General features: G+C 50.7%; 1 protein-coding gene across 3 annotated transcripts; it reads left to right on the top strand.

Moving 5' to 3' along the window:
- Positions 1-607: 607 nt before the first annotated feature.
- On the top strand, positions 608-24,471 carry ADGRG5 (adhesion G protein-coupled receptor G5). Of its 3 annotated transcripts, XM_044434254.1 has the most exons (14): positions 608-706; positions 7,353-7,467; positions 8,162-8,399; positions 11,161-11,266; positions 12,297-12,444; positions 13,667-13,804; positions 15,320-15,436; positions 17,056-17,098; positions 18,764-18,873; positions 19,363-19,484; positions 19,800-20,068; positions 21,594-21,693; positions 22,257-22,534; positions 23,132-24,471. In XM_044434254.1, the coding sequence occupies exons 3-14, from the start codon at positions 8,258-8,260 to the stop codon at positions 23,218-23,220; spliced, it is 1,662 nt and encodes a 553-aa protein (XP_044290189.1). In that variant the 5' UTR covers positions 608-706; positions 7,353-7,467; positions 8,162-8,257; the 3' UTR covers positions 23,221-24,471. The 3 variants fall into 3 exon arrangements, with proteins under 3 accessions (XP_044290189.1, XP_044290191.1, XP_044290190.1); XM_044434256.1 differs by lacking the exon at positions 8,162-8,399; XM_044434255.1 differs by lacking the exons at positions 608-706; positions 7,353-7,467 and having other exon boundaries at positions 7,584-8,399.
- Positions 24,472-25,765: the final 1,294 nt, after the last annotated feature.

Below are 25,765 nucleotides of genomic sequence, written 5' to 3'. Positions count from 1 at the left end.
CAGAGAAGGAGAAAGGGGGCGTGCGCCTCAAGAAAAGGTGGTGTTCACATCATGGTGTGTGCGAGAAAGAGCTGTGGGTTCAAAGCAGTGGGTTGTGCTTAAGGGGCTTACGTAGGCCCCCAAGGTGGTGTGTTACTTTCCTGATTATGCTTGGCACATTCATAATCCAGCCACTGGCGGTGGTGGCTGGAGATGGTGGTGCTGGAGGCCAACACGTCTTGCGAACATCAGGCTGGGGCCAGCTGCTGCAAGGTGGGAAGTCAGTTCCTCCTCTTGCTCGTGTCACACTCTCCCATAACTGGGTTTTTCGTGCAAATCTCGTTGGTATGACTTCAGATGGTGGTCCAAGGACCAACATGGGAAACCAGCGTCCTCCAGCGCCCGAGAGCCTCCGCAGGCAGAGAGCCAGTGCCAGCCGGGGGAAGGTTGGCTTCTGCGGCCCACGCCCTCCTGCACCTGCAGCGGCTGCTCCACCAGAGCCGCTGTGCCTTCGCGTTTCCTTTTCCTGTCATGGTGATGTTTCAGGAAACGCTTCTCTTGATCAGATCGCTGTGCGCACAGAGGCGGGGGCGTGCAGTGGGCTCCACGCAAGCAAAGCCGGTGGCAGAGAGCAGGATGGAGCCAGGAGCTGCCTGACCACTTCACGCCCGATCGGTTGCACCCTGCCAGCATGGGTGCTGTGGCCCCTCGCTAGGAATGCTGTTTGGTAAGTCACTACCTATGTCTTGCTCTTGGGATTTATGGGGCCATAAGTGGTAGCAGTAGCAGCGGCAACATGGGAATAGCAATAGGAGTAGCAATAGCGATGGGGTTGTCTGCAGAGGGTCCACCAGGGCATCTCTGGGGTCAGTCCCTTCCAGGCCAGGAGCTCCCCAATGCACCTTGACACACTCTGAGCTCCTGCACCCCTCCTTCCTTCCTTCCTTCCTTCCTTCCTTCCTTCCTTCCTTCCTTCCCCTTTGCTGAAAGGGGGCATTTTAGTTGGGGAGGGGGACTGTTTCTCACCCAGCCTGTCACTATCCCACAGAAGGGGCAGAGGTGACTTCCACCCCCCTTGTGGCATGATTCTATGGGTGGTTTAAACCTGCCTGCCCACTTCGGCTGCCTGCCTGGATCCCAGGGGTGTGTGAGAGAAGGGCAGAGAAAGAGAAGGGACAGGAAGCTCCAGTGCCCATGACATGCTTATGCTGCGGTGGTTCTGACTCATGGGGCGATCTTCGTGGCCATGGCAGAAGAAAGTCCCCAAATGCGGGCCGATCCACCTCCCTCTGCCCCGTCTGTGTTTTCAGCAGACACACAGTACGTAGCCCAGAATCTGATCAATTATGATCAGCAGACAGCTCGTGAGCGGGCAAGTGCCATGCCCCGCTTCCTTCCTGGCCCCGGTGGCTCTCTTCCCCTCCTGGGTGGCCCAAGAGGGGGAAGAGAGAGAGAGGCAGCATGTTCCCAGACTCTGAGGATGAGCAGGTCCAGTTTCCCTGGAGTTTCTTTTCCCAGCACCAGAGGAGAAACTTTTCATTTCAAAGTTAACAATGCAATTCCAGCCATTTTCATCTGTGCAGGAGCTGGGCTTTCGGGAAGCCAGTTGGTCTTGGCTCCCCTAAAATACTTCGCAGACGGTTCTTGGGGAAAATTAGTTCCTCCCAGCTAGTGGGAGGATGGAAGCTAAGCGAGGGGAATGAGGAAGTCCAAAGCATCAGCCCGGCTAATCAGAAAGTCCTCTGGCTGCATGTACTCTGTCTCCCCTGCACCACTGAGAGCAGCCACAGCTGCTTTGAGATTTGGCCACATGCTGGCATGCGCCCCCGGGAGCTTTCCCAAGCGACAAGCGGCCCTGGCGTGGGCAAGGTTCCTCACCCCGGACCAGGAAGGAGGCCACACGTTTGACTCTTCTTCTGTAATAAGCAGAACTAGATACGTTTTGAGATGTGCACTGTGAAACCCTCTGTAGGCTTCCTTGGAAGGAAGTCCTACAGATTTCAGTGCATGACCCAATGCATAAGAATCCAGCTCATGTCAATCCCCTGTGTAGGAAAGCTGTGTTGCATCAGACTGATGGGCTCGTCACAGTGGACAAAGAACTTCCCTCAGGTTTCCTTAAGCAGGAAAAGAAAGCACCTGCCCCGTCTCGCCCACGTTCTCCAGCAACCTGCAGGCAGCCATCGGCAGGAGCACTCTCCCTTCCCACAGTCTCCCCAGTCCCTTTTAAAGCCACCCAAGAGGTGGCATCGCCGCTTCCTGTGGCAGGGAATTCCCTCATCTAGCTATGCTTGCGTGGAGAAGACTGTCCTGAATTTCCCACCAAGCCGCTGCAAGGCATGGCCCCGTTGGGTTCCGGCACTGTGGGAGAGCGAGAATAACGTCCCCTTGAGTGCTTCTCCATCATTCCGATCATGTCTCCCCATGCCTGCTTTTCCCCCCAAGTCAATCAGCCCCAGATGTACACATACTTCCGAGAGATTTGTGCCAATCCCTTCCTCACTTTAGTTTCCTTCAGTAACTTTACATAAAAGAAAACAAAGAATTGTGGCCAAGTGGTAAAAAGTAAAGGGAATGTTTGGGGAGGAAAGGGTTCTTGATGCAAGGAGAGAATTTGGGTGTTTGGAGCACAGAGGTTCATCTCTATGCGATGCTCCTTGGTGCAAGGTTGAAAGCCACGATAAAGGACAAACTGCCATGTTAGTGTATGGTGTGTGTGTGTGTGTTGAAAGGGTGGGCATGCAGTCTTCCCCGTTCTGAAGGGCCAGAATGGGTCATACCCATATTTATTGTTGTTGTTAGTCACAAAGTTGTGTCCGACCCATTGCGACCCCATGGACGCCACTCTTCCAGGCCTTCCTGTCCCCCACCATCCCCCGGAGTCCACTTAAGCTCACACCCACTGCTTCAATGACTCCATCCAGCCACCGCATCCTCTGCCCTCCCCTTCTTCTTTTGCCATCTATTGTTCCCAGCCTTAGGCTCTTCTCCAGGGAGTCCTTCCTTCTCAGTAGGTGGCCAAAGTATTTGAGTTTCATCTTCAGGATCTGGCCTTCTAAAGAGCAGTCAGGGTTGATCTCCTCTAGGACTGACTGGTTTGATCGCCTTGCGGTCCAAGGGACTCGCAGGAGTCTCCTCCAGCACCACAACTCAAAGGCCTCAATCCTTCGGTGCTCAGCCTTCCTTATGGTCCAGCTTTCACAGCCATACATTGCAACTGGGAAAACCATAGCCTTGACTATACGCACTTTTGTCGGCAGGGTGATGCCTCTGCTTTTTAGGATGCTGTCTAGATTTGCCGTAGATTTCCTCCCTAGGAGCAAGCATCTTTTAATTTCTTGGCTGCAGTCCCCATCTGCGGTGATCTTGGAGCCCAGGAAAATAAAATCTGTCACTGCCTCCATTTCTTCCCCATCTGTTTGCCAGGAAGTGAGAGGACCGGATGCCATGATCTTAGTTTTCTTAATGTTGAGTTTCAAGCCAACTTTTGCACTCTCCTCCTTCACCCACATCAAGAGGCTCTTTAGTTCCTCTTCACTTTCTGCCATGAGGGGGGTATCATCTGCATATCTGAGGTTGTTGATATTGGAATCCTAATTCCAACCGATGATTCATCCCTACCTTTCTCATGATGTGCTCTGCATATAAGTTAAATAGGCAGGGCGATAGGCCTATATTAAAAAAGTGAAGGGGCAAGAAAGAAAGTGTCTTAGGCTAACCTTCCCAACCTGGGGACCTCCCAGCCAGCATTGCTTGTGCTGTGGGTGATCTTTGCTAGCAAGTCCCGCTGTGGATCCCCATGGTGTGTGGAGATGAGCCCAGCTTAGTCGGGTGGCCACATGGCCTGCTCGACAGAAGGCAGTCCTCTGTACAGTGGGCTGTCCAATCCAAGTCCCATGTAAGGATCAAGGACTGCCAGAAGGAAGAGCAAAAGGCCCCAGGAGTTGCCTGCCAGGTTTTCACGCCTGGGCAGGATTTTGAGGAGCAAAGACAAAACTCACCTGCCGTCTTGTGCTTACATTAGCAGGGCAGCTCTAAATTTCCATTTATGCATGTGAATCAGCATGTACAAAATTTATGTAAGCCAGCACCCTTTCCTGTTCTCGCTTCTGGTGGTGCAGCTGCAGACTCCCAGTAATGCAGGTGGCCTGCCTTTTAACTGGGAACCCAGGGTCTGGATCGCAGAAGATCTGCACCAGGAGAGGCTGGTGATGCCCATGCCAGATGTTTGGGCTACACTTCCCACGCTGGCTGGGGTGGATGGGAATGGAAGCCCAAAGCATCTGGAAGGCACCCAGCTGTGAAAGGGGGTGTAAATGAGGAAGAATTCTGAAGTAATTTGATTGGGATGATTCATTTCACAGGGGATGTGGCTGAGTAGGGAGTCCATCAAGCTCATCAGCCTTTGCCATTTGCATAGGCTGTTGAGAGTTTTGCATATGCATGAGAATGAATGTTGCGACTTGAATGTTGTGCAGGGCCTGTCTGGAGTAGCCAGTGTTGCATCAAGAGCAGAAGCTGGAAAATATGGGACCGTCCCTAGTAAAGATGGAAAACACAGACACTCTAAACTTGGGTCTGTCATCTCGCCTGGACTGGCTGGGCTGATAGCCGAAAAGATACGGAGGGCAGCAGGCAGGGAAGGATGTGTTAGATTTTGCCCTGGTTAGAAGCTAATGCTGCAAACTTAGGCGACCACTCCCAGGTACATGTACATAAGACTGCAGTCTATGCCTGCATTTATGCACCACTTACTTGGGAGTAAATCCCTCTGAACTCACTTGGTTTAATTCTGAGTAGGCTGTAACACCCTGGCAATTCAGATGAAGTTATGGAAAAGGGCCATGTGCGGACACTTCATATGTGTCTACTTTGTCCTTGGTCATGGGAATTATTATTCCTACTACTACTAACATTTTATACTGCCCATAGCCGAAGCTCTCTGGGCAGATTACAGCAATAATCATAGAATCATAGACTCAAGTCACCCATCCCAATTCTGACCAGGCTTGACTCTGCTTAGCTTCCAAGATTAGGCAGGATCAGGCACTTCAGGCTACAAGGAATTATCCTCCAGCTGTACTTGTACATAGTAGAACTCAAACTTTTGCACGCTTGGCCTTGAAGTGCCAAAATAGCAGCATCAAAGCTCATGGCAATGGCCCAAATGGGGTCCTAATCCATCCCTTTGGAACCTCTTGTCGGGCTAGCCCTCCTTCCCAGGCCCCACCAGTCTCCCAATGGTGGGGTCATTTCCTGTTTTTTGCATGTTTTCGTCCCATTCTAACAGAATTTAAAAACGACATTTTTGGCATAATGCATCAGCTTCGGTCACAAATGCTTCCATCTCCACTTTTAGACTGCCAGAACTGATCGTAAACGTGCTCCTGTGCAACTGACTCGGGTGTTTTGTGCTGAAAAGTTTTGCATTTGTGATATGTTTGTTTGCATTTTTTAAAAATCCGCTGGCTGCATGATTACTAGTCCTTCTTGTGGTCTGAAATGGCATGTCTCTCACATGCTGCCTTTCCCACACAATGGTTTATTCAAATGCCTGAAATGGACTTCCTAACTCTTTAGTGTTAAAGAAAGCAGTGAAAGTGTTAAACTGCAGACCAGTCCTACGGATATTGGTATTTTTGGCTGCACCTGATTACTACTGGCTGGACCCATCCCTGGGAAGGAGAACTTTCCCAAAAAAGGGTTCAGCTGAAAGAAGTGGCTAACTGTAGTACTTTTGGCTAAAAGTATTTCTCAGACTTCCACCTAACCCTTTGCTCCAGGAGGTGAACCTTGCCTCCTTTTTCCCTCACTGCAACTGGAGATGGGTAGGCTAGGCTTATCATGGGAAGGACAAGCTCCCTCTCCTCCACTGGGCTTTGTAGTCCAGCCAGGATTCATGCCCAGGCACTCCTAAGCCAGGCCTAACATGATATCCTCTATGCAACACCGGCTCACATAAACAGTTCAATTCTTTGTCCGTCGGATGGTAAAATTCCAGCTAGGCTCGCTACGTCTTCCAGAGGGTCAAGAGGAAAGTGCAGGGGGAATTTGCGTGTGCAAAACCTTGTGGGGTGGATTGCTTTGGTGGCATCACTGGGCACCATGGGGGATAAATAAAACATACGCCTCGTGGACATTTGCTGTCTGGCCAGGATGCGGCTCCCCATGGCCGATGTGAGTCTCTGGAACAAGCAGGAAGCTACTCTCGATCTGCTTGGCTTCGGCTTTCCCTTCCTTTATTGCAGCTCAGTGGAGGGGAAGCTGGGGCTGATGGCTTTGGCATACAGCTCCCAGCTTTCCTGACCATGGGCTATGCTGGCTGGGGCTGACGGGAGATGAACCTGAGGGCCGCATTCCTTTGTGGGTAACCTTCCCGGGGCTGCAGGGGAGCAGGCCAGAAATCAAGGTCCGTGGGGGAGGGCCAATGTGAAGGGGAGGCCAGATGCCCACTGGGCAGAGGGGGTGCTGACTGGAGCCCCCCACAGGTGGCCTTCTTTTGCGCTGTTGCAGCCCACCTGCTCGCTTTCTATGCAGCAAGAAAGAAGGCAAGGAGCAAGGGTGACTGGGACCCATGGTGGTGAGGAGGGAGGGGCACTGAGGGAGGGGCCCATGGGGGGGAAGCTGGAGCTGGCACCAAGGAGAGAGTGGGGGGAAGCTGCACAAAAGCGGAGCAACCGTCACATTTGTGGCTGAGGGAATGTGGTTGGCCCAGGACAATGGAGGGGGACACCCCTCTGGGGGAGCCTGGATTACAGCCCCTTGCAGGCAGGCCAGATGTGGCTCCTGTCTGTGCTGGGTGGGGATGATGGGAGCTGAAGTTCAAAGCAGCAGCAGAGCATCAAAGCAGGAAAAGCATGGATCCTGGCCTGCCAGCTGAGAAACAGCGAAATTGTAATGCCAGGGATTAAACCAGGGAGCTTGGAAGGCGGTGGCTTCTCCATGGTCTTTCCCATGCATCATTTGTTGCCCAAGATCTTGATATTAAGACTATCAGGAACTGAATATGGAGTTTTGTGCCCGGAAACATGTGCTCTCTCACGGAATCCTTTCCCAGGGATGCCTCCTTTCTTTCCACCAGTTGTGGAAGCAAGGGGTACTGCTGGGTCCAAAGCTACGCTTCAAATCTTAGCTAGCTGAAGTTCAAAGCTGGGCTTGATAGCTGGGTTAAAAGATAAGCTTCAGATGGCAGAAGCACCTCCAGCTGTGACCACAGCGGTTCTTAATCATTCGCAAAATCTTCCTCACAACATCCTGTTCTGAAGCGTTAGCCACAGCCTGGGAAGGAACGGACTCTCGTTCACTTCTAGATACACAAAGGAGTCAATACTTGGCTGTGCCCGTAATCCGCCTCTTCTCGGCTTTGTAAACAGGTTCTGGTCATCTGGGGCAGGTGGGGACTAGGGCTGCACTTCATGAATGCTGAGATGGAGACAGGACTACTCCTTGGCCTTTTGATGTGTGCAGCTGCTCTGGTCCAGGTCTCAGGTATGGATGTCTTTTGGGGGGGGGGGGGGGGGGGGGGGGGCAGGGCCTCCTCTTTTCCTAGCCGGGGGTTGGCGGCCTACTGGAAGGCTCTGCGATGGGTTGCATCACCAGACACTCTTTGCTTGCTTTTTGTGGGGATGCAACACGACAGCAAGGAGCGCGCCCATCGCTGCTGCAAAGAAATTCTGATTCAGGGAAAGTGGAGGAGGAATAATCTGCAGCTGAAGCGTCAAACACAGTAGAACTAGAGATAAACAGGGAAGCAGAAGCGCCTCAAGAGCAATCCCAAAAGTGGGAGAAGGGAATAGTCAGTGACTAATTCCAGGGGAAGGAGCCTACCGAGAAGGAAAGATCAAGGAAGGAGCACAAGATGTTCTCCACTGTTTGCTCTGAAGCAACACCCTTCCAGCCTGAAATCAACTTCCCTTAAAGTACCAATGAACTAGAACGGTATTTACGCTTGCTTCTTTTGTTCACAACTTCCAGAATGACTCATTCTGCAGTTCCATCTTACCGGTAAAAGAAAGTCTGTCACACAGTTAAATTAGAACAGCCACTGTGTTACCTTTCCAATCATGCCCGCTTCAGAAATGTGGTTTGCCAGCTCTTGCCTCGAAGCAGACACCTCGAAGTTCTGCGTTAGAGCTCACACTTTGCAGCTTGGTGTTCTGCAGACTGATGTTGTTGTTCTCAGGCGTCATCTCCAACTTGTGGCGGCCCCGTGGATGAGTGCCCCCCACAACGTCCTGTTCTGTTCCACTCTTGTACACGCAAGGCTGCGGCCCCCTGGATGGAGCGATCGCCTCGTGTTCGGCCTTCCTGTGCTGCCTCTGCCTTTGACGTTCCCTTGCAGGGTTGGCTTCTCCGTGGAGTCTGGCCTGCTCATGACGTGCGGAAAGTATCACAGCTTGTCATTTTCACTTCCAGGGAAGGTCGGCTTGATTTGAGCTAGGACCTGCTTGTTCATCTTTCTGTCAGTCCAGGGCAGGGGCCCTCAAACTTTTTAAACGGGGGGCCAGTTCACTGTCCCTCAGACTGTTGGAGGGCCGGACTATAGTTCGAAAAAAATATGAACTAATTCCTATGCACACTGCACATTAAGAAATATTAAAATTAAAATAAATCTAAAAATCAATTGAAATTAAAATAAATTTAAAAATCAATTAAAATTGAAATCAATTAAAATTTAATTAAGATTAAAATCAATTTTAAAAATTCATTAAAACATGTTTGCTCCGCTCGCTCGGGCTGCAGCAGAAGGCCAAGATGACGCCGCGGCGCCCGCCGAACGGGAGAGCACGGCCCGTGGGGGAGCCGTGGGGGGCGCTCCCTCAGTCGGGCCTCCCCGGCCCCTCGCCGCCGCCCCCGTCCGAGCCGGAGGAAGGAAGGGCCCCGTGGGCAGGCGCTGGCCCGGCGCCGGGGGGAGGCCGAGCGGGGGAGCAGCATGGCGGCCGCTTGACGGAGGCGGCGTGCCCCGAGGAGCCCGCGGCCCCCTCCCCGCAGCCTGCCCGCCCCCGGGCTCGGCGAGGGGACGCGGCTCACACAGTTGAACAGCGACGTTAAGAGTCACGTTTGCCTTGCCTCTTTAGAGGCCTCGTCTCGCTCCCCCCGCCCTCCTCTCCTCTGCCTCCCGCTCCCGATTCCCACTCTGCACCCAGAGCCAGCGCATGCGTGCAAGGGGGGGGGTGCATGCGCGGTTGAAGGGAGCTGCTCCAGTCGGCTCGTGCGCCGGCTCTCTGCTCGGTTTTGGAGGAAGCCTGCGCCGGCTCAGAGCTTTCGGACTCGCTCGGAGATCGTTTTCTCCAAACGAGTCCAAAAGCACTGAGGCGGGCCGGGTGCATGACCGTGGCGGGCCGTATCCGGCCCACGGGCCGTGGTTTGGGGACCCATGGTCCAGGGTATCCACAAAGCTCTCCTCCAGCACCATGTTTCAAACTCATCGGTACTTTTCCTGTCAGTGTCCTCTTGCATGGTCAGGAATACAAGAATGTGGATAAACCTGGCCCTGGTGTCCAGTGAAAACTGCTCACGTTTGATGCTCTTTTCTGGTACCTTCACCACCGCCCTTCCTAGTCTCAGTCTTCTTCCGATTTCTTCTCTGTAGTCTTTGTTTGAATGGATGACTGTGCTGAGGAATGCAAACCTTTCGCCATGTTAATGTCCTCATCATTGACAGGAAAGTTCTGTAGTTCTTCTGTGATCAGGGCTTTGCTCTTCTTAACGTTCACAGAGGCAGCGCTTCGGTGCCACCAGGAGTCTTCCTTGCTCTCTCTTCCAGTAATACGGTTTCGTCTGCGAACCTTAAATTATTGTCACGTCTTCCAGCAATTTTCATTCTTTCCTCTGATCTTAACTCAGCTTTCCTTATTGTATGTTCTGCATATGGACTATACAGATAGGGAGTTAAAATGCAGCCTATTTCAGTAGTAATTATTTACTTATTTTATTATATTGCGAACATTTGTATTCCGTCCTTCTGTGCAAACGCTCAGGATGGCTTACATAGTATAAAATAGTATAATGATATAAAATACAATAATAAATCCAGAATTATTAAAAGCATATAAAACTAAACATTATAAACTAAAAGGGAAGGGAAAAATAGAAAATAGAAAATTTGACTGCGAGAACAAAAAAGAAAAAGAAATTAATTAACATTTTTATTTATTTATTTATATTGTGATTTATATCCTGCCTTTTTCCTACAAAGGGCTCAAGGCAGCTTACATCATCTCTCCTCCTCCATCTTATCCCCACAACAACAACCCTGTGAGGTAGGTTGGGCCGAGAGTCTGTGACTGGCCCAAAGGCACCCAGTTGGCTCTATGGCTGAGCGGGGACTAGAACCCAGATCCTCTGGGTCCCAGTCCCATGCTTTTAACCACTACACCAGAAAAAAGGGCTAGAGAATGGCCATTTGGTTCTTCCACACCACAGTTCTGTGGGGCGGGGGTGTGCTTAACTCTGCCCCCTCCCACGCTGCCCCCCTGCCCCCACAGTGCTTCCTCCATGGCAAGGAGGCAGTATTCTCTGATTCTTTTGTCTCATGGGTGGGAAGGCTCTTGGGTTGCCCAGTTAAGGGGGAACTTCCTTCTGAAGTGGCTGCAGTCAGATGTGACGTCCTTCGCCCGACCAAATGGTACTACAGTTGGACAGAAAATGGGCCGATGCGTCGAACCGTGTGGCCGTTCGATGTGAGTGAATCATGGAGCTGGGAGGGGCGTTTGGGGGCAGCTCCTGCTCAATCCAGTTTAAGGCATCCTGGCAGACTGCTAGTCTCCGCTCAAATATGGCCAGAAATCAGGAGTCCGCCACCTCACACACGAGGTAGTTTTATCCTCTCATAGCTCTGGCCATTAAGAACTTTTGCCTGATGTTCAGTGTGGAATGCAGGACCCACTCCTTCACTCTGTGGTGGACTTTATTGCATTTTGATTTAGGCTATAACGCAAACTTCTCAATTTGCACCGATAAATGAGTACACGCAATTTTGCATCTTTGTGCATGTCGTGTGTGGCTGCCCTAAATACCGATGCTTTCAGTTCTCAAGGCTTCCTTCAGTCCCTTGGGGGAAGACAAACATGGCCTTTCTGCCTTGCACTTTGGGAATAATGGTGACCCGAGTAAACATGTGAGGAGTTTGGAAGTCGCTTTCTCCTGCTGATGCCCCTTTTTGCTCACTGTGTCCTTAAGGATCAGAGCCTAGCCAGGAAGCGGACGAGGACTTCATTGAGCAAGCCGTGAGTGCCTTTGAGAGCCGCCTGAAGGACTGCAATTCCAGCAGAGAAGAGCTGATGCAGTGAGTCCCTGTTGCAGATTCCTGGCTCTGGGAGCTACCTGTACGAGACACAAGGAAGGGGCTGCTAGGAGAAGGGCCTTTTTGGCTGTGGCACCCCGTTTGTGGAACCAGCTTCCCAGACAGGAGCGTCTGGTGCCTCCTCTCCTTTCAGTGCCTTGCTAAAACCTTGTAATTTTCTCAGTATTTTAAGTGTTGAAATTGTATATCATATTTTGTGGCACTGTGGATTAATCGTGTTATTTATAATTTATGCATTTAATATTCTCATTGCTTTCATATTCTGTTCTTTACTGTTGTTGATCATATACTTCATTTTTATTGATCACAATGGTAAATTCTTCTTGGTTTTATCTTATTATGATGCTGGGTTTTGTTTTCTAGTTTAAAAATGTGCAAACCATCCAGAAAGACAGCAGGCTATAGGCATGGTATAGAAATGTTTTAAATGAACAAACAAATAAGTGATTTTTTTCTTTCATGTCTGTCCTGTCCCATAGCTGAAGCTCTCTGAATAGTCAAAAAAATGCAATTAGTCTAACAAAGAACCAGGTTTAAAAGAGAGAGAGCTCACATCTTTGAGCTCTTTAATGCACCTTATCAGGAATATAAAAACTGAGAAAGAATTACCACAGGCTTGTGGAATCTGTGGTTGTAAAAGTCATTTTCAAAAGCAGGAACCAAGTGCTGTTGTGTCCGCTGGTGAGTCAAACGCCCCTTCACAAGTTGGTGGAGCATTCAGACAGCCAGAAAGTTACTTTGGGGCCATATTAATGCTTCCACTATTTGCGGAGATAGAGCAAGCTGGTTCCCATTAGTGGCACTTTGGTGAAATGTGGCTTCACTGTGGGTTGCTACTTTTGGAGGAAAAATACAGGGTGGCATCTGTTGAAGATCTCCCCAGGGTCATGGGTGGTAAAATCTGGGCCTTCTAGCACTGGTCAGAACATAGGGGGTTGCCACGGCGTGTGTCCATCTGCAGGTGTGCGGACATTTACATTCCCCGCGTCCTCTTGGCAATTCTCCTCCGCAGGAACCAGCGACGTTTGGAGGAGACCTTACAGGAAGCCGCGGTCCAGAGCAAGCGCTCCACCTTTGTACACGACCACATTCAGGTCTTAATATTCCAGGTCAATCCTCAGGATTTTCCAGGGTTGCGGGTCAGCAGTGACAACTTAATGGTCAGTATTTTCCCTCTCCACATGAATATGCAGGCGTACAAAGCTGGATTAGGGATGCAGAGGGACATATTCTGAAATCTGAAATCTGTCCTTCTGCTTGTTCCCAAAGGTGGCCGGAGGGAGGGCTGGCTGGCTTTTCCTGTTCCCCCTTGGAACGGGCTTTCAACAGCTTTGATTCGGGTTTTTCGCTTTTTTAAGAAGGGCGCAGTGGGTGAATGTATCTTTTGATGGCAATCCTGTGCCCATTTTGGTCTTGTTGTTGTTCACTTGCAAAGTCGTGCCCGACCCTTCATGACCCCATGGACAACTTTCTCCCAGGCTCTCTTGTCCTCCACCATCCCCCGGAATCCACCCCATCCTCCTCCTCTTCTTCATCCTCCTCTTCAAGTACGAGTTACTTAGTTGACGATTCCGCAGTGTGATGGGTTTCCCACTGTTTCTTTAGAACCCAGCTTCCTAACCTGGGTCTTTTCAGATGTTTTGGCCCATAGCTTGTGTCAGTTGGACCCAAGCTGCTTGGCCCGTGGTTTCCTTGTTAATGCAAGACATGTGCTTTCCTGCTGAGGGGGAGCTTCTTCCTTCTGCAGATTGCAAAGAATTCAGGGGCATATTCTGGGATGTGTTTTCAGTTCACAGCAGGTGGAGGCCAAGCCTGTAAGGGAGCAATCAGCATTTCCACCCAGCTGCCCCGGTGCTCAGGCAAGATGGGTGGAGACGGACTAGGTCACATTCAGGCTTCCCGGTTTCCGTGAGGAAGCCCTGAAACACTTCCCAGAAATAAAAGGCTAAAACCTTTTTATTTACCCATTATTTTAAAAGCTGATTGGGTTTTTAATGTAGGATTTTATTACTGGATACTATGCTTCTATTGCGTCCATTTTTATCTTGTTTTTATTGTAAGACTGGCCCGAGACAGTGGTAGTCGGGTGGTATACAAAAACCTTAAATAAATAAATAAGCCCAGAGTTTCACCAGAAAACAAACCACGCTGGCGCTACAGAGGTGACCCACCTGGACCCAAGCAGAATAAGTTGGTAAATGGGAATATACACAGAGATTATCAGGGTTGCTGCTGTCGGTCCAAGATTGTGCTGACTGAACCCCATCTTTGCATTGTGGAACTTCATCTTCCTTGACTGTACCAGCCGGTTAAATTTCTTTTGGAGATTGTAAGATCCGGACATCCTCCAAAGCGTACGTCTCTGCTTTTTCTGAACATCAGCAGTTCAACTCTTCAGTGAAGATCCGAACTCGGCATTCCATGTATTTCCCCACTGCGCTTACTGATGTTGCCAGAGACAAGCATGTGACAGGGATGCAGCTCACCTGCATTTACCTCAAAGCTCCCTGCCTCTTCCAGGTAGGCATTCCTTGGAACCTGAAGGTCGGCTCTTGGGGTAATGGCAATCGTCCTTTTCGTGTTTCTGTATGGTTTTTCTCAAGCTGCTGAGTATAGTTTACAAAACAAATAAGAGGATGACATCAATAATTAAACAAAACATAATAGAATGCTTAAAATAGTAATGATTGAGAAAGGAAAGTTCTCTGCGGTGGCGCCCAACTTATGGAACACGCTCCCCAGAGAGGTCCGCCTGGCGCCGTCGTTATTTGCTTTTCGGCGCCAGGCGAAAACCTTTTTATTTAAGCGGTATTTTAACTGTTAGTATTAACTGATTTTATCTGGCCAGGGCGGCTTATTTTATATTGTATTTTTTGGATTTTTAATGTTTATATTAATTTATTGTTGTAAGCCGCCCCGAGGCTTCGGCGAATGGGGCGGCATAAAAATGTTTTAATAAATAAATAAAATAAATAAATATGACCCCTTTCCTGGATGCAGAAAGAGTGGAGGGCAGATGTACCTACAGGGAAGTGCACCCCAGAGTCGAGGAATGAAACTAGGTTTGTAGAATCGTAGAATTGTAGAGCTGGAAGGGGACAGGGGCCATTGGGTCAACTCCCTGCTCAGGCCAGGACGCTCACTTGAGCCATCCCAGGGGAGCTTGGGGTTTCGGTCCCCCCTCAGCCGTGAAGCTCACTGGGTGACTTTGACCCAGGCACTGGCTCTCAGCCTAACCTACCTCACAGGGCTGTTGTTGAAAGGATACAATGGAACTATGTAAGTTGCCTTGCAGGTTCCCTACAGGAGGAAAGACCGGCTAAATGCAAAGTGATAATAATAGCAACAAATTAATGTCTTTGTGAGTGAAGCATGCAATGGCTTCTTCAGTCACAAGGTGGCGGACTTCTCTAATTGCCCCAAAGCTCTGAGGTCAGTACAATTTGAAGTGGAGGGAAGTAGTTGGTTGGGCAGAGGTGTCCTGCCGCCCCCCTTCCTGCTGCGGGTCAGCCCCCCTCGGGGATGCAGTGGGCAGAGCCCTCCCTCAGGGGAGAACATTGTACAAAATTAAATTTACAATCTGGGTTGGAGGTCCTTCTTCGGGAACCCTCTTTGAAGGAGATCAGAAGAGTGGCTACCGGAACGGCCTTCTCTGTGGTGGCTCCGATTATGGAACAGGCTCCCCAGAGAGGTGTGCCTAGTCCTGATGCTTTTTCATTTCGGTGCCAGGCCAAAACCTTTCTATTTTCCCATTATTTTAGATGTTAGTAGTGTTTTATGATCAGATTTTATTCATTTATTGTAATTTTCCAGTGCTGTATCCTGTTTATTTATTGTATCACTTCCCTGAAACATTGTGAAGGGCAGAATATGAAAGCCTCAAATTGAATGAATGAATGAATGAATGAATGAATGTAGTTTGGAGGACCACATATGGTGCCCAGGGGGCCACAGAGGAAAGGCGGGCTATAAATGCAGTGATTAAAAGATCATCTGCAGATTGCAGACCACGTGACTCTGTGCTTTGCTGTGCAGGATGGCAAGAACAGTTCCCTCCTGAATGATGACGTTTTGGGGGCCACGCTTGGGAACACTCACGTTGCCAACCTCAGTCAACCCGTGGAGATCCAGTTCTGGCACAACCACTCGCTGGTGAGTGGTGCAGCTGCCACAGGCTTCGCCCAGGACAGCCGTGCTGGGAAGAAGGAAGCAATGAACGGGTGGCAGAAGCCAGAGACCCGCAGAGCCACAGGCTCCAGGATCACAGATCGTGGAACAGGAGGGTTGGGAGGGGCCCGATTGCCACTGAGTCCAGGCCCCTGCTCAGCGGGACTCCCGGTTCCACCACCCCCAGATGGCTGCGCAGTGGCTTCTTGAAGGCCTCAGTGTGGGAGAGCCGCCACCTCCCCAGGCCATGGGTTCCACTGCCGTCCTGCTCCAACAGCCAGGAAGTCCTTCCGGAGGTCCGGCTGGAACCCGGCTTCCTGCAGCTTGAGCCCTTTATTCCATGTCTTGCCCTCTGGGATGATCGGGAAGAGACCCACCCTTCCTCTGTGCCACAGTCTTTTAAGTCTCAACAGTGTATCCTGCAAAACAGCAGATATTTTGTTCCGCTGCATAAGCCCTGCATTTTCCTGACCATTGGTCCTGTTTCCGCCGCTGGGAAAATCTGGAATTTTGGAAGAAGGTTGCCTGTGGGGCAATGTCAGGCCCGTGGCGATGGGAGTCACAAAGCATCTACTGGGCGGAAGGCAAGCTGGTGAGGCTGAATGGGAGGAAAGTTAGTCACGGAAGGGCAGTGCAGGGTCTGTCCTGAGTTCCAAGACATGCTGGGAAACAACTGCTTTAACCCATAATTTTTGGCTCCAGCATGAAAACTGGTGAGGCTCAGAACCAAGGCTGAGTGAGAAGTAGGTCCCAAGCCAAGTCACATTTTTGGTCCGTAAAGCACATCATTTCACTGAAGCAAGCTAATGATGTTCCAAGAGACAGACGTCTCCCAGGGACCAGCTGGGCCCCCCAAGAAACTGAGGCAAAATGGCGCAGCACACAGAGAGATGCCAAAGCGCCCATTAAAAGAAAAAAGATGATTATTTTCTCAGAAAGTCCCAACGACATTCTTGGGGAAAAACGGGGTCACTGGGACAGCACTTGGCTTTCCTTATCAGCGTTTCCCCAGTTACATTTCACAGAAGCAGGAACACCGGGCTGAAAGAAATCAGGAGAGTCCCAGAGCTGAGCAGGCATCAGCCGAAGCTCCCGAGAGGAAGAAGCTGGGATCCCAAAATCCACTGCAGGCTGATGGCTTCAGCAAAGCATTCACGCCCGATCTCAGCTAGACGTGGTGCTGACTCCAAACCCCAGCTAGGTTGACATGGGCTTGAAATGGACATTTCGGCTGTCACCTTCAGCTACAGATCTGACACCTGCCTATATTTTACCAGCACTGAGGGCATCTCCCTAAATCTTCTGGTATTTAAGATCAGAGGGGGAAGCTTTGGGGTTTCCATGCTGCTGTTCTACCCCATCAATGCAACAGTTGGGTATCTCACGTCTTCTTCTTGGGTTCTGCGTTCCCAAGAGGGCCTGCTAAAGAGGGGGAGCGTTTCTTCTGTAAAGAGTGAGACCCCAAATGGTGATGGTTGGGGGAAATCATTTCTCTGTGGAGCATCCTTCCACTGGAAGGCACTATTCAAGCAATGCGGAAAGATTTCTGCCACAGCGGGAAGTTACATCAACTCACCTCTTGCCTTTCCTACACCCCATTCTAGGCCAGTCTCAACATGACCTGCGTCTTTTGGCTGGAAGGAACAGGTAATGACCCGTCCCTCCGCTTTCCGTCCTGCCCCTTTCTCCCTTTGCTCCCGGCTTTTCTGCTTCCCCCAACCACCTTCTCCCCTTCGCTTGGCATTATGGTGAAGCCAAGAGTTTGCTGGCTATTTTGTGGCATTCAAGTTGCTCCTAAATTCCCTTAAATCTTAATCGACGTACTGAGAGTTTGGAATACCTTTGGTGCCGAGTCCATTCCACTGTGTTTGCTGGCAATGCCTTAAAACATTTATGCAACTCCTCAGAGCAACAACAAAGCGGCTGGTATTCTGGAGAACGGTTTGTGCATGAAGTACCCCCAGCAAGCTATTATTTGCACTATCGAGTCGTAATAAAAAGACCTTTTTTTCCAACCATCATTTTAACAATCAAGCGTTTTAGATGTTTTAAGATTTTTTTGGTCTTCCTTTTTTCCTTCCTTAAAGCCTCATTTTCTATTCTATTCTTTTCCTTCCTTTTCGTTTTAGTTTCTGACGTTCTGTTTTATATTATTTTAATAATTGTGGTTTTATTATTGCATTTTTCTAATTTTATATTATATAAGCTGTCCTGAGCACTTGTCGGAAGGACAGGATACAAATGTTTGTAATAATAAATAAATAGATAAATAAATAAATATTATCCACTTGATGGATGCATTTCATGTGCAAACCGTTCTCTGGACTACAGGGAGTTTCTCTGGGTTATTGTTATTATGAGGAGGAGGATGGGAGTCTAGTGATGGGCCAGTGATGGCTCAGCCTGGTCTACCTTACAGGGCTGTGAGCATAAAAGGGCAAGGAGAAGGACAGTCGCCTCAGCTGCCTTGTGTCCTTTGCAAGGAAAAGGGTGGCATATAAATGGAATAATAACTAGCCCGGGTGGCGTAGTGGTGAAGAGCTGGGACTGGGACTCAGGCGATCCGGGTTCGAGTCCCCGCTCGGCCATGGAGCCCACTGGGTGGCTTTGGGCCAGTCACAGACTCTCAGCCCAACCTACCTCACAGGGTTGTTGTTGTGGGGATAAGGTGGAGGAGGAGAATGAGGTAAGCTGCCTGGAGCCCTTTTTAGGGAAAAGGCAGGATATAAACCGATAAATAAATAGACAGACAGATAAGTAAATACTTGAGGATGCAATCTCAAAACCAGCTGAAAAAGTATGCAGTGACTAGGAAGGAATGGAAAATTTAAAATTCTAAGCAATGGGAATTATACAGCTGATAATCCTGGAGACAGGTTATTCTCGGGAAGGCCCCACAGAACCACATGCATGTAAGCAATGAGCAAAAATGGCATTTAAAATTTATCAAGAAGCACTGGGATTAAAGCCTTTCACAAGTGCTATTTATTATTATCATTATCATTTCATTTATACACCTACCAATAGCCACTGTTTTCCGGGCAGTTAACAATAGCTGAGAAAAAAACGAACCAAGTCCAACCGAACTGACGGTGAGTTCCGATTTAAAACATATTTTCTGAGCATGTGCAGTGTTGCATTTTAAGCTCACTTAAAATGGAGATGCATCATGATCCAAGGAGTAAGATGGGAGTGCCTGGATCGCGTCATCCCCGCTGCCCCTTCGGTGGCCGCGCCACCGGCTTTTCCTCTCTTGTCCCGAGGAAGGTGCCGCTGTGTTCTGAGTGCAGCTCTGTGTCTCCTCTTTGGCAGAAAAGGGCGACTGGGGGAGCTGGCGCTCGGATGGCTGCCGAACGAACACCAGCCGGGAGGGCATCGTCCTTTGCCAGTGCAACCACCTCACCTACTTTGCCGTCCTCCTGGTGAGCCCGCGCTGCCCCTCGCAGCTCTCTCGGGTCGCGTCCCCTGAGTCGGGGCTTTGCCATCTCCCGCCCCTGAGCCTTCCCCCACGGGGAGGAAAAGGTGCCCTGCATATGGAAAGCTAGCATCTCGGGGACAAAGAATCAGACAGGTTTACCCCCTGAGGAAATCCGGAGGACTGGACTGTGATCCCACGTGACCAGCTCTGAAGCTGAGGGTGAACTTCTGCACCTTTTCATTAGTTTGACTCAAACAGAGCAAACTTACTTTTGGAAACGGAAAGCACCCCTCTCCCACAGCGCCCCTTCGCTCAGCTTGCCAAGTGTGGGCGGAAGCTGCGTTTGCAAGCGGAGTGGCCAAATTCATATGCCAGTGCAGGCTTCCAAGTCAGGGTTTATGTGGGAGTAGAAAAGAGGCAGAGAGACCTTTCCATCCCACCTTATTTCTTTCCTCCTTTCTCTTCCCATTGTCTTCCCTCTCTTTCTGTCCAGCAATTCTCGCCAGCCCCTGTGGATGCCTCTTTGTTGCCCCCTCTGATGTATATCACGGACATCGGCTGCGGTATTTCGGCTTCTGCTTGCTTGCTCACCATCCTCTTCTACACTTTCTCCAGGTAACCTCAGTGCACCTTAAGTCAGTACCTGGGGACGCGCTTCATTATGTTGTGGCCTGCAACTCCCAGGAAACCAGTGGTGAGGGACCATGGGACTTGCAGGCCAAGGCGCCCGGAGGGCCACAAACTGCCCACCCCTGCAGTGGGGATGCCGCAGCGTGCGACCGAAGCTGATTCGCGCTCCTTGAAATGCCTGCAAGTGCCACCAAGAGTATCCCGGAGGACCTGCGGGGCAGGATGGGAGTCCTTTGTGCCTGCTTTTGAGCCAAACCAGCGCGACTTCCCAATTTACGTTCCGCTCCTCCTCCTCGACAGGGAAAGCCAGCCTTCCTCTACCACAAAAATCCACATGCATCTGGTGGGGGCCCTCTTCTTTCTCAACCTGTCATTCCTGCTCAGCAAATTCCTGGCACGCGTGTCTCCGCCATGGCTGTGCGCAGGTGCTGCGATTTTCCTGCACTATTCCCTGCTCGCCTGCTTGACCTGGATGGCTCTTGAGGGGTTCCATCTCTACGTTCTCATGATCAAGGTCTACAACTCGTACATAAGGCGTTACCTGCTTAAACTGTGCTCTTTTGGATGGGGTAAGTGTTGCTATTTGGACAACTGCAGAGAAGGTTCGTGGCAAAATCGGTGCTCTACTTCACACCTGCATCCCTCTGCTATATACGAGGGTTCTTCAAAAAGTTTCTGCACTTTTTAAAACTCTACTTATTAAGAATTTCAAAAACAAATTACGTCACTGGTCTACATAGTCATCTTCCTTTAAGGTACATTTTCCGCAGCGTCATACCAACATTTTAATGCCAACAGCAAAAAATATATAAGATATATTTATAAAATGTAAAAGTGCAGAAACTTTTCGAAGACCCCTTGCAGAAGTATCACTTCCAAATCTTGTAAAATGACCATCAAAGCAAATTATCATCAAAGCAAAGGATTAAAGCATTCAATGCAGCACAATTTTTAAGGGCAATGTGCGAGTCATCAGGCAAGATTAAGCAAAGGTCAAAGCAGGGATAACCATGTTGGATAAAAAGAATGGAGAAAACAGCGAGGTCTTGCTTGCACTGGAATGACATCCAAGTAGCCACCAGGTGAGTCTCCAAGGAGAGAATGTTTCATTTCCGTTGCCTGAGTAACCGCTGCAGCATCTTTGGGGATGGAGGCATCCAAAAAGAGCCTCAGCTGATGATTCCAGCGAGAGCCGGGCTTTTGTGGGGTCAAGCAGTCCGTTGGGTCCCTGGTCCCAAACGGCGAAGGTCAGAATCGGCGCTTCCGTCTTGCACGTAGGCATGAGCTGGGGCCAGTGTGAGGCGCTAGGGCAATACCGGTCTTGGGCAGAGGGACCAGGGAGAACTTTGCCTGGGACTTTGGAGAGTTGGTTGGCCACTGTGCAAGCGGGACGCCTGCAGTCCGGCTCAGCGGGACTGCTCTTTCTGCCAGGTGGAGCAGAGTGCCTGCCAAAGGAGGCATATGGGCTTGTGGGCAAAAGAAATCGGCTTTTAACGGGGCCGCGGCTTGAAGGTGGAGCAAGTTCTGTGTAGGAGGGAGGTCCCAAATTGAATCCCGAGGGTCTCCAGTGAAAAGGGTTTCAGTGGCTGGGAAAGGCTGTTCTGGAGAGACTGTGCTTGCAGTGCAACCTGGTTAAGACAAGGACGAGTTGCAAAACAGCGGAGGGAGGGAACGGGGCAGTTGGCTTCCTCACTTTCTCCGCTTTTTAAAGCACACAGTGTGGCTTACAGAAAAATCAAAGCAAAGCTAAGTAAGGTAAAGCACCGCCTTAAAAAGCACAACAGATAACTGAAAAGTAATTTATTTAAAGCGCTTTGAAGTGGCAGCAGTGAATGCAGTGAAGCGGAATCCAGCCAAGGCGCCTCCGGCCGGTGCTCCTTGGAGGGATGCATCTTGCCACTTGTGACCTGTTGAGTGAGCAGTGGGGGGATCGATTCTGGCAGCCCAAGACTTCGCTGCCATTTTCTTGCCTTCTCTGGCCCGGGGCAGAGATAAGGCACCCATGGAAAGGAAGCGTTGCTTTTGTCTTGTGCAAACGGCTGAAGTCTCCACATGGAATCGCTTACAGCCCTGTGTTTTGCCGTGGTTCCACAGGGTTGCCAGGCCTAGCAGTGATGGCTTTCTCTTTGATCAAGAGCAGTATTTATGGCCCCTACTGCGTCAACACCAGCTCTGCTGACCATGAACGTGCCATGTGAGTGCTGGAAAAGAAAAGGCTGGGCTAGCATCGTTCAGACTGGCCCGTGCGCTGTGACGTAGGGAATGCCTTCATGAGCTTGTCTGGAGCTCAGGAGCTGCCTGGATGTGCGGTGCATATAAATCCTGCAAACAAACAAGCAGGCAAATAAAACACATTACTGTCTGCTTCTGTTGGGGTGCAGAACCCGTGTGGTTAGTCCGGCCCGCAGAAGCGCCTAATATGGGCCATGGAGGGTTGTGCTTCTTTGGCAGGCTCCGCCTTCTCAGGTCTGCCCTGCCCCTTCAAAGCCCCTCCCCACTTCTCCTGTGGGGGTTTGTGCCTTTCTCCCAGCCTCGTGCTAAAAGGCAGAAAGGTCTCTTCCAAGGCTTCGTGGCTGGCAGGAAGAACTTGAACGTGAAACACACGGGCATTTTGGCCCCTCCTCCTTTGCCTGTAGCCCCGCCCACTTCTGGAGGGCAGCCTCCGAGAGCTCCCCCAGAGTTGAGTGGGGCCCTTTGGCTAAAGACAATAAAAATGAGAATATTAGACGCACCTCGCTTGCTCCACTTCTCCTGCAGATGCTGGATCGTGTCTTCCACCGTGCGCTACATCAACCTGGCTTACTTCAGTGCCGCCATACTCTTCAACATGGCTGTCCTGTGCGTGGTGGTCCGGAGGGTGAGGCTGCTGAAAACCAGCCTGCCCCATCGGCAGAAGGCGTTTTCCTGCAAGGACCTAGTGACGGTCCTCGGGTTGACATGCCTCCTGGGCGCCACCTGGACCTTGGCTTTCATCTCCTTTGGGAAACTGACGATCGTACAGATATACCTCTTCACTATCTTCAACTCACTGCAAGGTCTGTGCACCCCGAGAGTCAATGACTCTCTCTTTCTCAGTGCGTTCCAATTTCAGCTATGAGACGTATGGAGACTAAACGGATAAATACACTTGTGGATTGTTCTATCCGGGCGATGTTAGAGCCAGGCTTAGAGGGTGACCAAAAATACACACACTTGGTGCCTGGCAGTAAAAATAGGAACCTGCAACTCGTGGGCAGTTTGGCCCCACCTCGTTTGCCCGCCCGGCTCTGGAGGGCAGAGGTAACAGATTTGTAGATGCTAATTTAACGTCTAATGGCTGCAATGGACCCTGCCTCTCGAAAACACTCCCGTTTGGAAAGAGGGATGCAAGGACTGGGGAGAGAAGTGCATTTGATTTTTAGAAGAAAACCTTGGGGAGAAACATGCAAGGGGAGGAAGGACCCATGTGGGCAAAAAAGTGGTGGGGGATCAAATTTTCAGGGCCCTGGAATGCATGTTTAGGAAGTGTGCACGGGCAGCCGTGTGATGGGGCAGAGATCTGGCGCTCCAGGCAAAAGATTCGGGGATCCAGCCCTCGTGGGCCGTCCCTGAACCGCTTTCGGTGCACTTAAGGCTGCCTTCTTTGCTCACAGGTTTTTTCATATTCGTCTGGTATTGCTATCTGAGGTGTCATTCACAAGGGGACTCTTTACGGGGGACCTCCTCTCGTTTGTCCCAGTGAACTCTCAACATCACGGCTTCAGTGGACACGCGACTCCACAGTGCGAGGCCGCTGGGCCAGTGGCTGCTGCCGGCTCCTTCCGGGCTGCACCGAGATGCAAAGGAACCTGGATGGCCCTGCAGGGCACGACGGACGGGGCCCAGTGGGGCCCCATCGCAACGCCCTGGCCCCGCTTGCTTTGCAGGGCTGCGCTCAGCTCGAGATCAAGTCCATGGAAACTGGAAGGATGCGTCCAGAGAGGACGTCTCCCAACCCAACTGCAGGTACCTGGTGCGGAAGTGGACTTCCCCAGGGGCCGAATACCGGCAGGAGCGCCCTCATCGCCGTGCAAAGCACTTGGGGATGGCTTGGTCTCGAACAGGCTGCTAAGCCTGATGAAAGACGGCTAGGGATGAACGCGGCCAGCGTCGCCTTCCTGCTCCAGATCCACGCAGCCGCCTGCGCTGTCAGATTCTCCTGGGACCTGCCCCCTGGATACCCGCAGTTCAAAATTCACTGCTGCCCCTCTGCCTCCAGGGACCCTTTCTCATGAAGCCATTTCACCATTTATCATGCTTTCTCGTGTGCAAAATTGTGCTTTGATCATGCCCGGCTACCTGAAAATACTTCAGGTATCAGCGCCGTAGCAAAGGAGCCCTCCTTTTCTCAGCTTGTTACAGAAACACACGGTTCACGGTTAAGCATCTCATTTGATGAACTGGGTGGCACAGAATTCCTATAAAATGAATCACAGAAGTCCTATTGAAGGAAATAGAAATTTCACGCCTGCACAATAAAGGAAGCAAACACCAGGTATAATTTCTCCAAGGCAGGACAGCTTTACCTGTGAGTAGGGAGACTGTCTTTCCCCAACATCAGAAGCGACCCCTACCAAGCAGAACCGTCCTTCCATTTTGCTTCCAAGCATGCATGGACCCTAGATTTGCTTGTGATGTGTGTTTGGACTTTTGTCCCCACCACTGCACCCTTTTCCGAGCAGTGTATAAATCCCACTGACGTGATTGTTTGCCCTTTACTCTGGCAGTGGCTTCCCTCACAACCTCCTCAGTTCCACCTGTTCTGCTTTTGCACCTCAGCCTCTACCCACAAGACTGACACGACTCTATGTCCATCTCTTGAAAAGTACTCCTCCTTTGTAAATTCACAAGTCTCTTTGTGTTTGCACAGCAAACTAATAGACAGCTTTTCATAGAATCCTATAATCCTAAATAGTAGAGTTGGAAGGGGCCAGGAAGGCCGTCAGGTCCACCCCCTGCTGGTGCAGGACACCAAGCCGCACCCTCCCACTCAGAGGGCTGCCCAGTTTCTCCTTGGATGCCTCCATTGTGGGAGAGCCCCCAGCTCTCCAGGCAGCTGGTCCCACAGTTGTGTTGCTCTGACAGCGAGGAAGCTTTTCCCGAAGTCCAGCCTGGATTTGGGTTGCCGCGGCTTGACTCGATTCTTCCGTGCCCCGCACTCCAGCATCAGTGAGAAGAGACCTTGACCTTCCTCTTTGAGGGAGTCATGGACACCATGTCCCCCCTCAGCCTTCTCTTCTCGAGGCCGAACGTGCCCGGTTCCCTCAGAAGGCCCTTGAAAAGAGAGCTTCAGTGGCCCCCTCCATCGCACAGCGGTTGCATATTTTCCTGCCTTTTTGTTTGGCCTAATAAAAACATTTCTTCGGCTCGCGTTTCGCCCAGCCATTGTCCCGGTGAAAGTGCCCTCCCCGGTGGTGAAATGCAGGGCATCCTTTCCAGCCATTTTCTGGGCCAGTAATGCCGGTACCAAAGACAAAGGGCGAGCGGGCTGGGGTGGGGCGACCTGGAAATGGCCTCTGCCTCCTTAAATACGAAGCCCTCAAATACGGAGACCTGGGTGGGAGGAAGCTGCAATGGCCACTAGGTGGCAGTGCAGCATCGCAAGTGTGTTCCTTGCTGAGCTCTTCCGCGACTTCTTTTCTAGAACTTTTCCTGGAAAGTATTGAGCAAGGCCAGCTCATAACGTCTTTATTAGGTTTCAAAAAAGTTTCCTCAAAAGTGGGGAATGTGCCATCCGGTGTGAGCGCTCAGCTGAGCTGACTTGCAGCATCAGGACCGGCTATAGATTTTGAGGATGCTGCGGACTAGGAAGGCAGATGGGTTGGAGCGTCTGCGCCCTGGGCGTTTCCAGAGCCAGCGGGTGTGCTTCCCCAGACCGCTCGCCCGGAGACGCAACAAGCTCTCCTGGCACTGCATGCCTTCCAAAGCCGGCCTCTTCACGTGCGAGCCAGAGGTGGGCAGCCTCTTGCTGCCGGAGGGCCAAATTTAATTTTGCACATGCTGCAAGGGGACCCCATCCAGGGTCACGTGGTCAGGAAGGCAAGCAGTCTGGGGCTGAAAAATACCACTGTGCGTTACCTTAACAGTCTTCCTTCAAACTGATCCTCAGAATGGGGAAAAAGTCCGATAACCCAGTAGGCACCAAACGATACGTGGTCAGGAAGAAGGGAGAGTGGCCCATAACTTTGTAGACGCTTCTGCATTGCAAACCAGAAAACAGGGACTTTACAGGACTTTGTGAACAATGC

The sequence above is a fragment of the Varanus komodoensis genome, unplaced genomic scaffold (assembly GCF_004798865.1).
Source record: "Varanus komodoensis strain SLA01 unplaced genomic scaffold, ASM479886v1 scaffold27, whole genome shotgun sequence".
NCBI classification, from domain to species: domain Eukaryota; kingdom Metazoa; phylum Chordata; class Lepidosauria; order Squamata; family Varanidae; genus Varanus; species Varanus komodoensis.
Note: the sequence above shows the minus strand (reverse complement) of the source record. Positions and strands in the feature narration are given on the sequence as shown.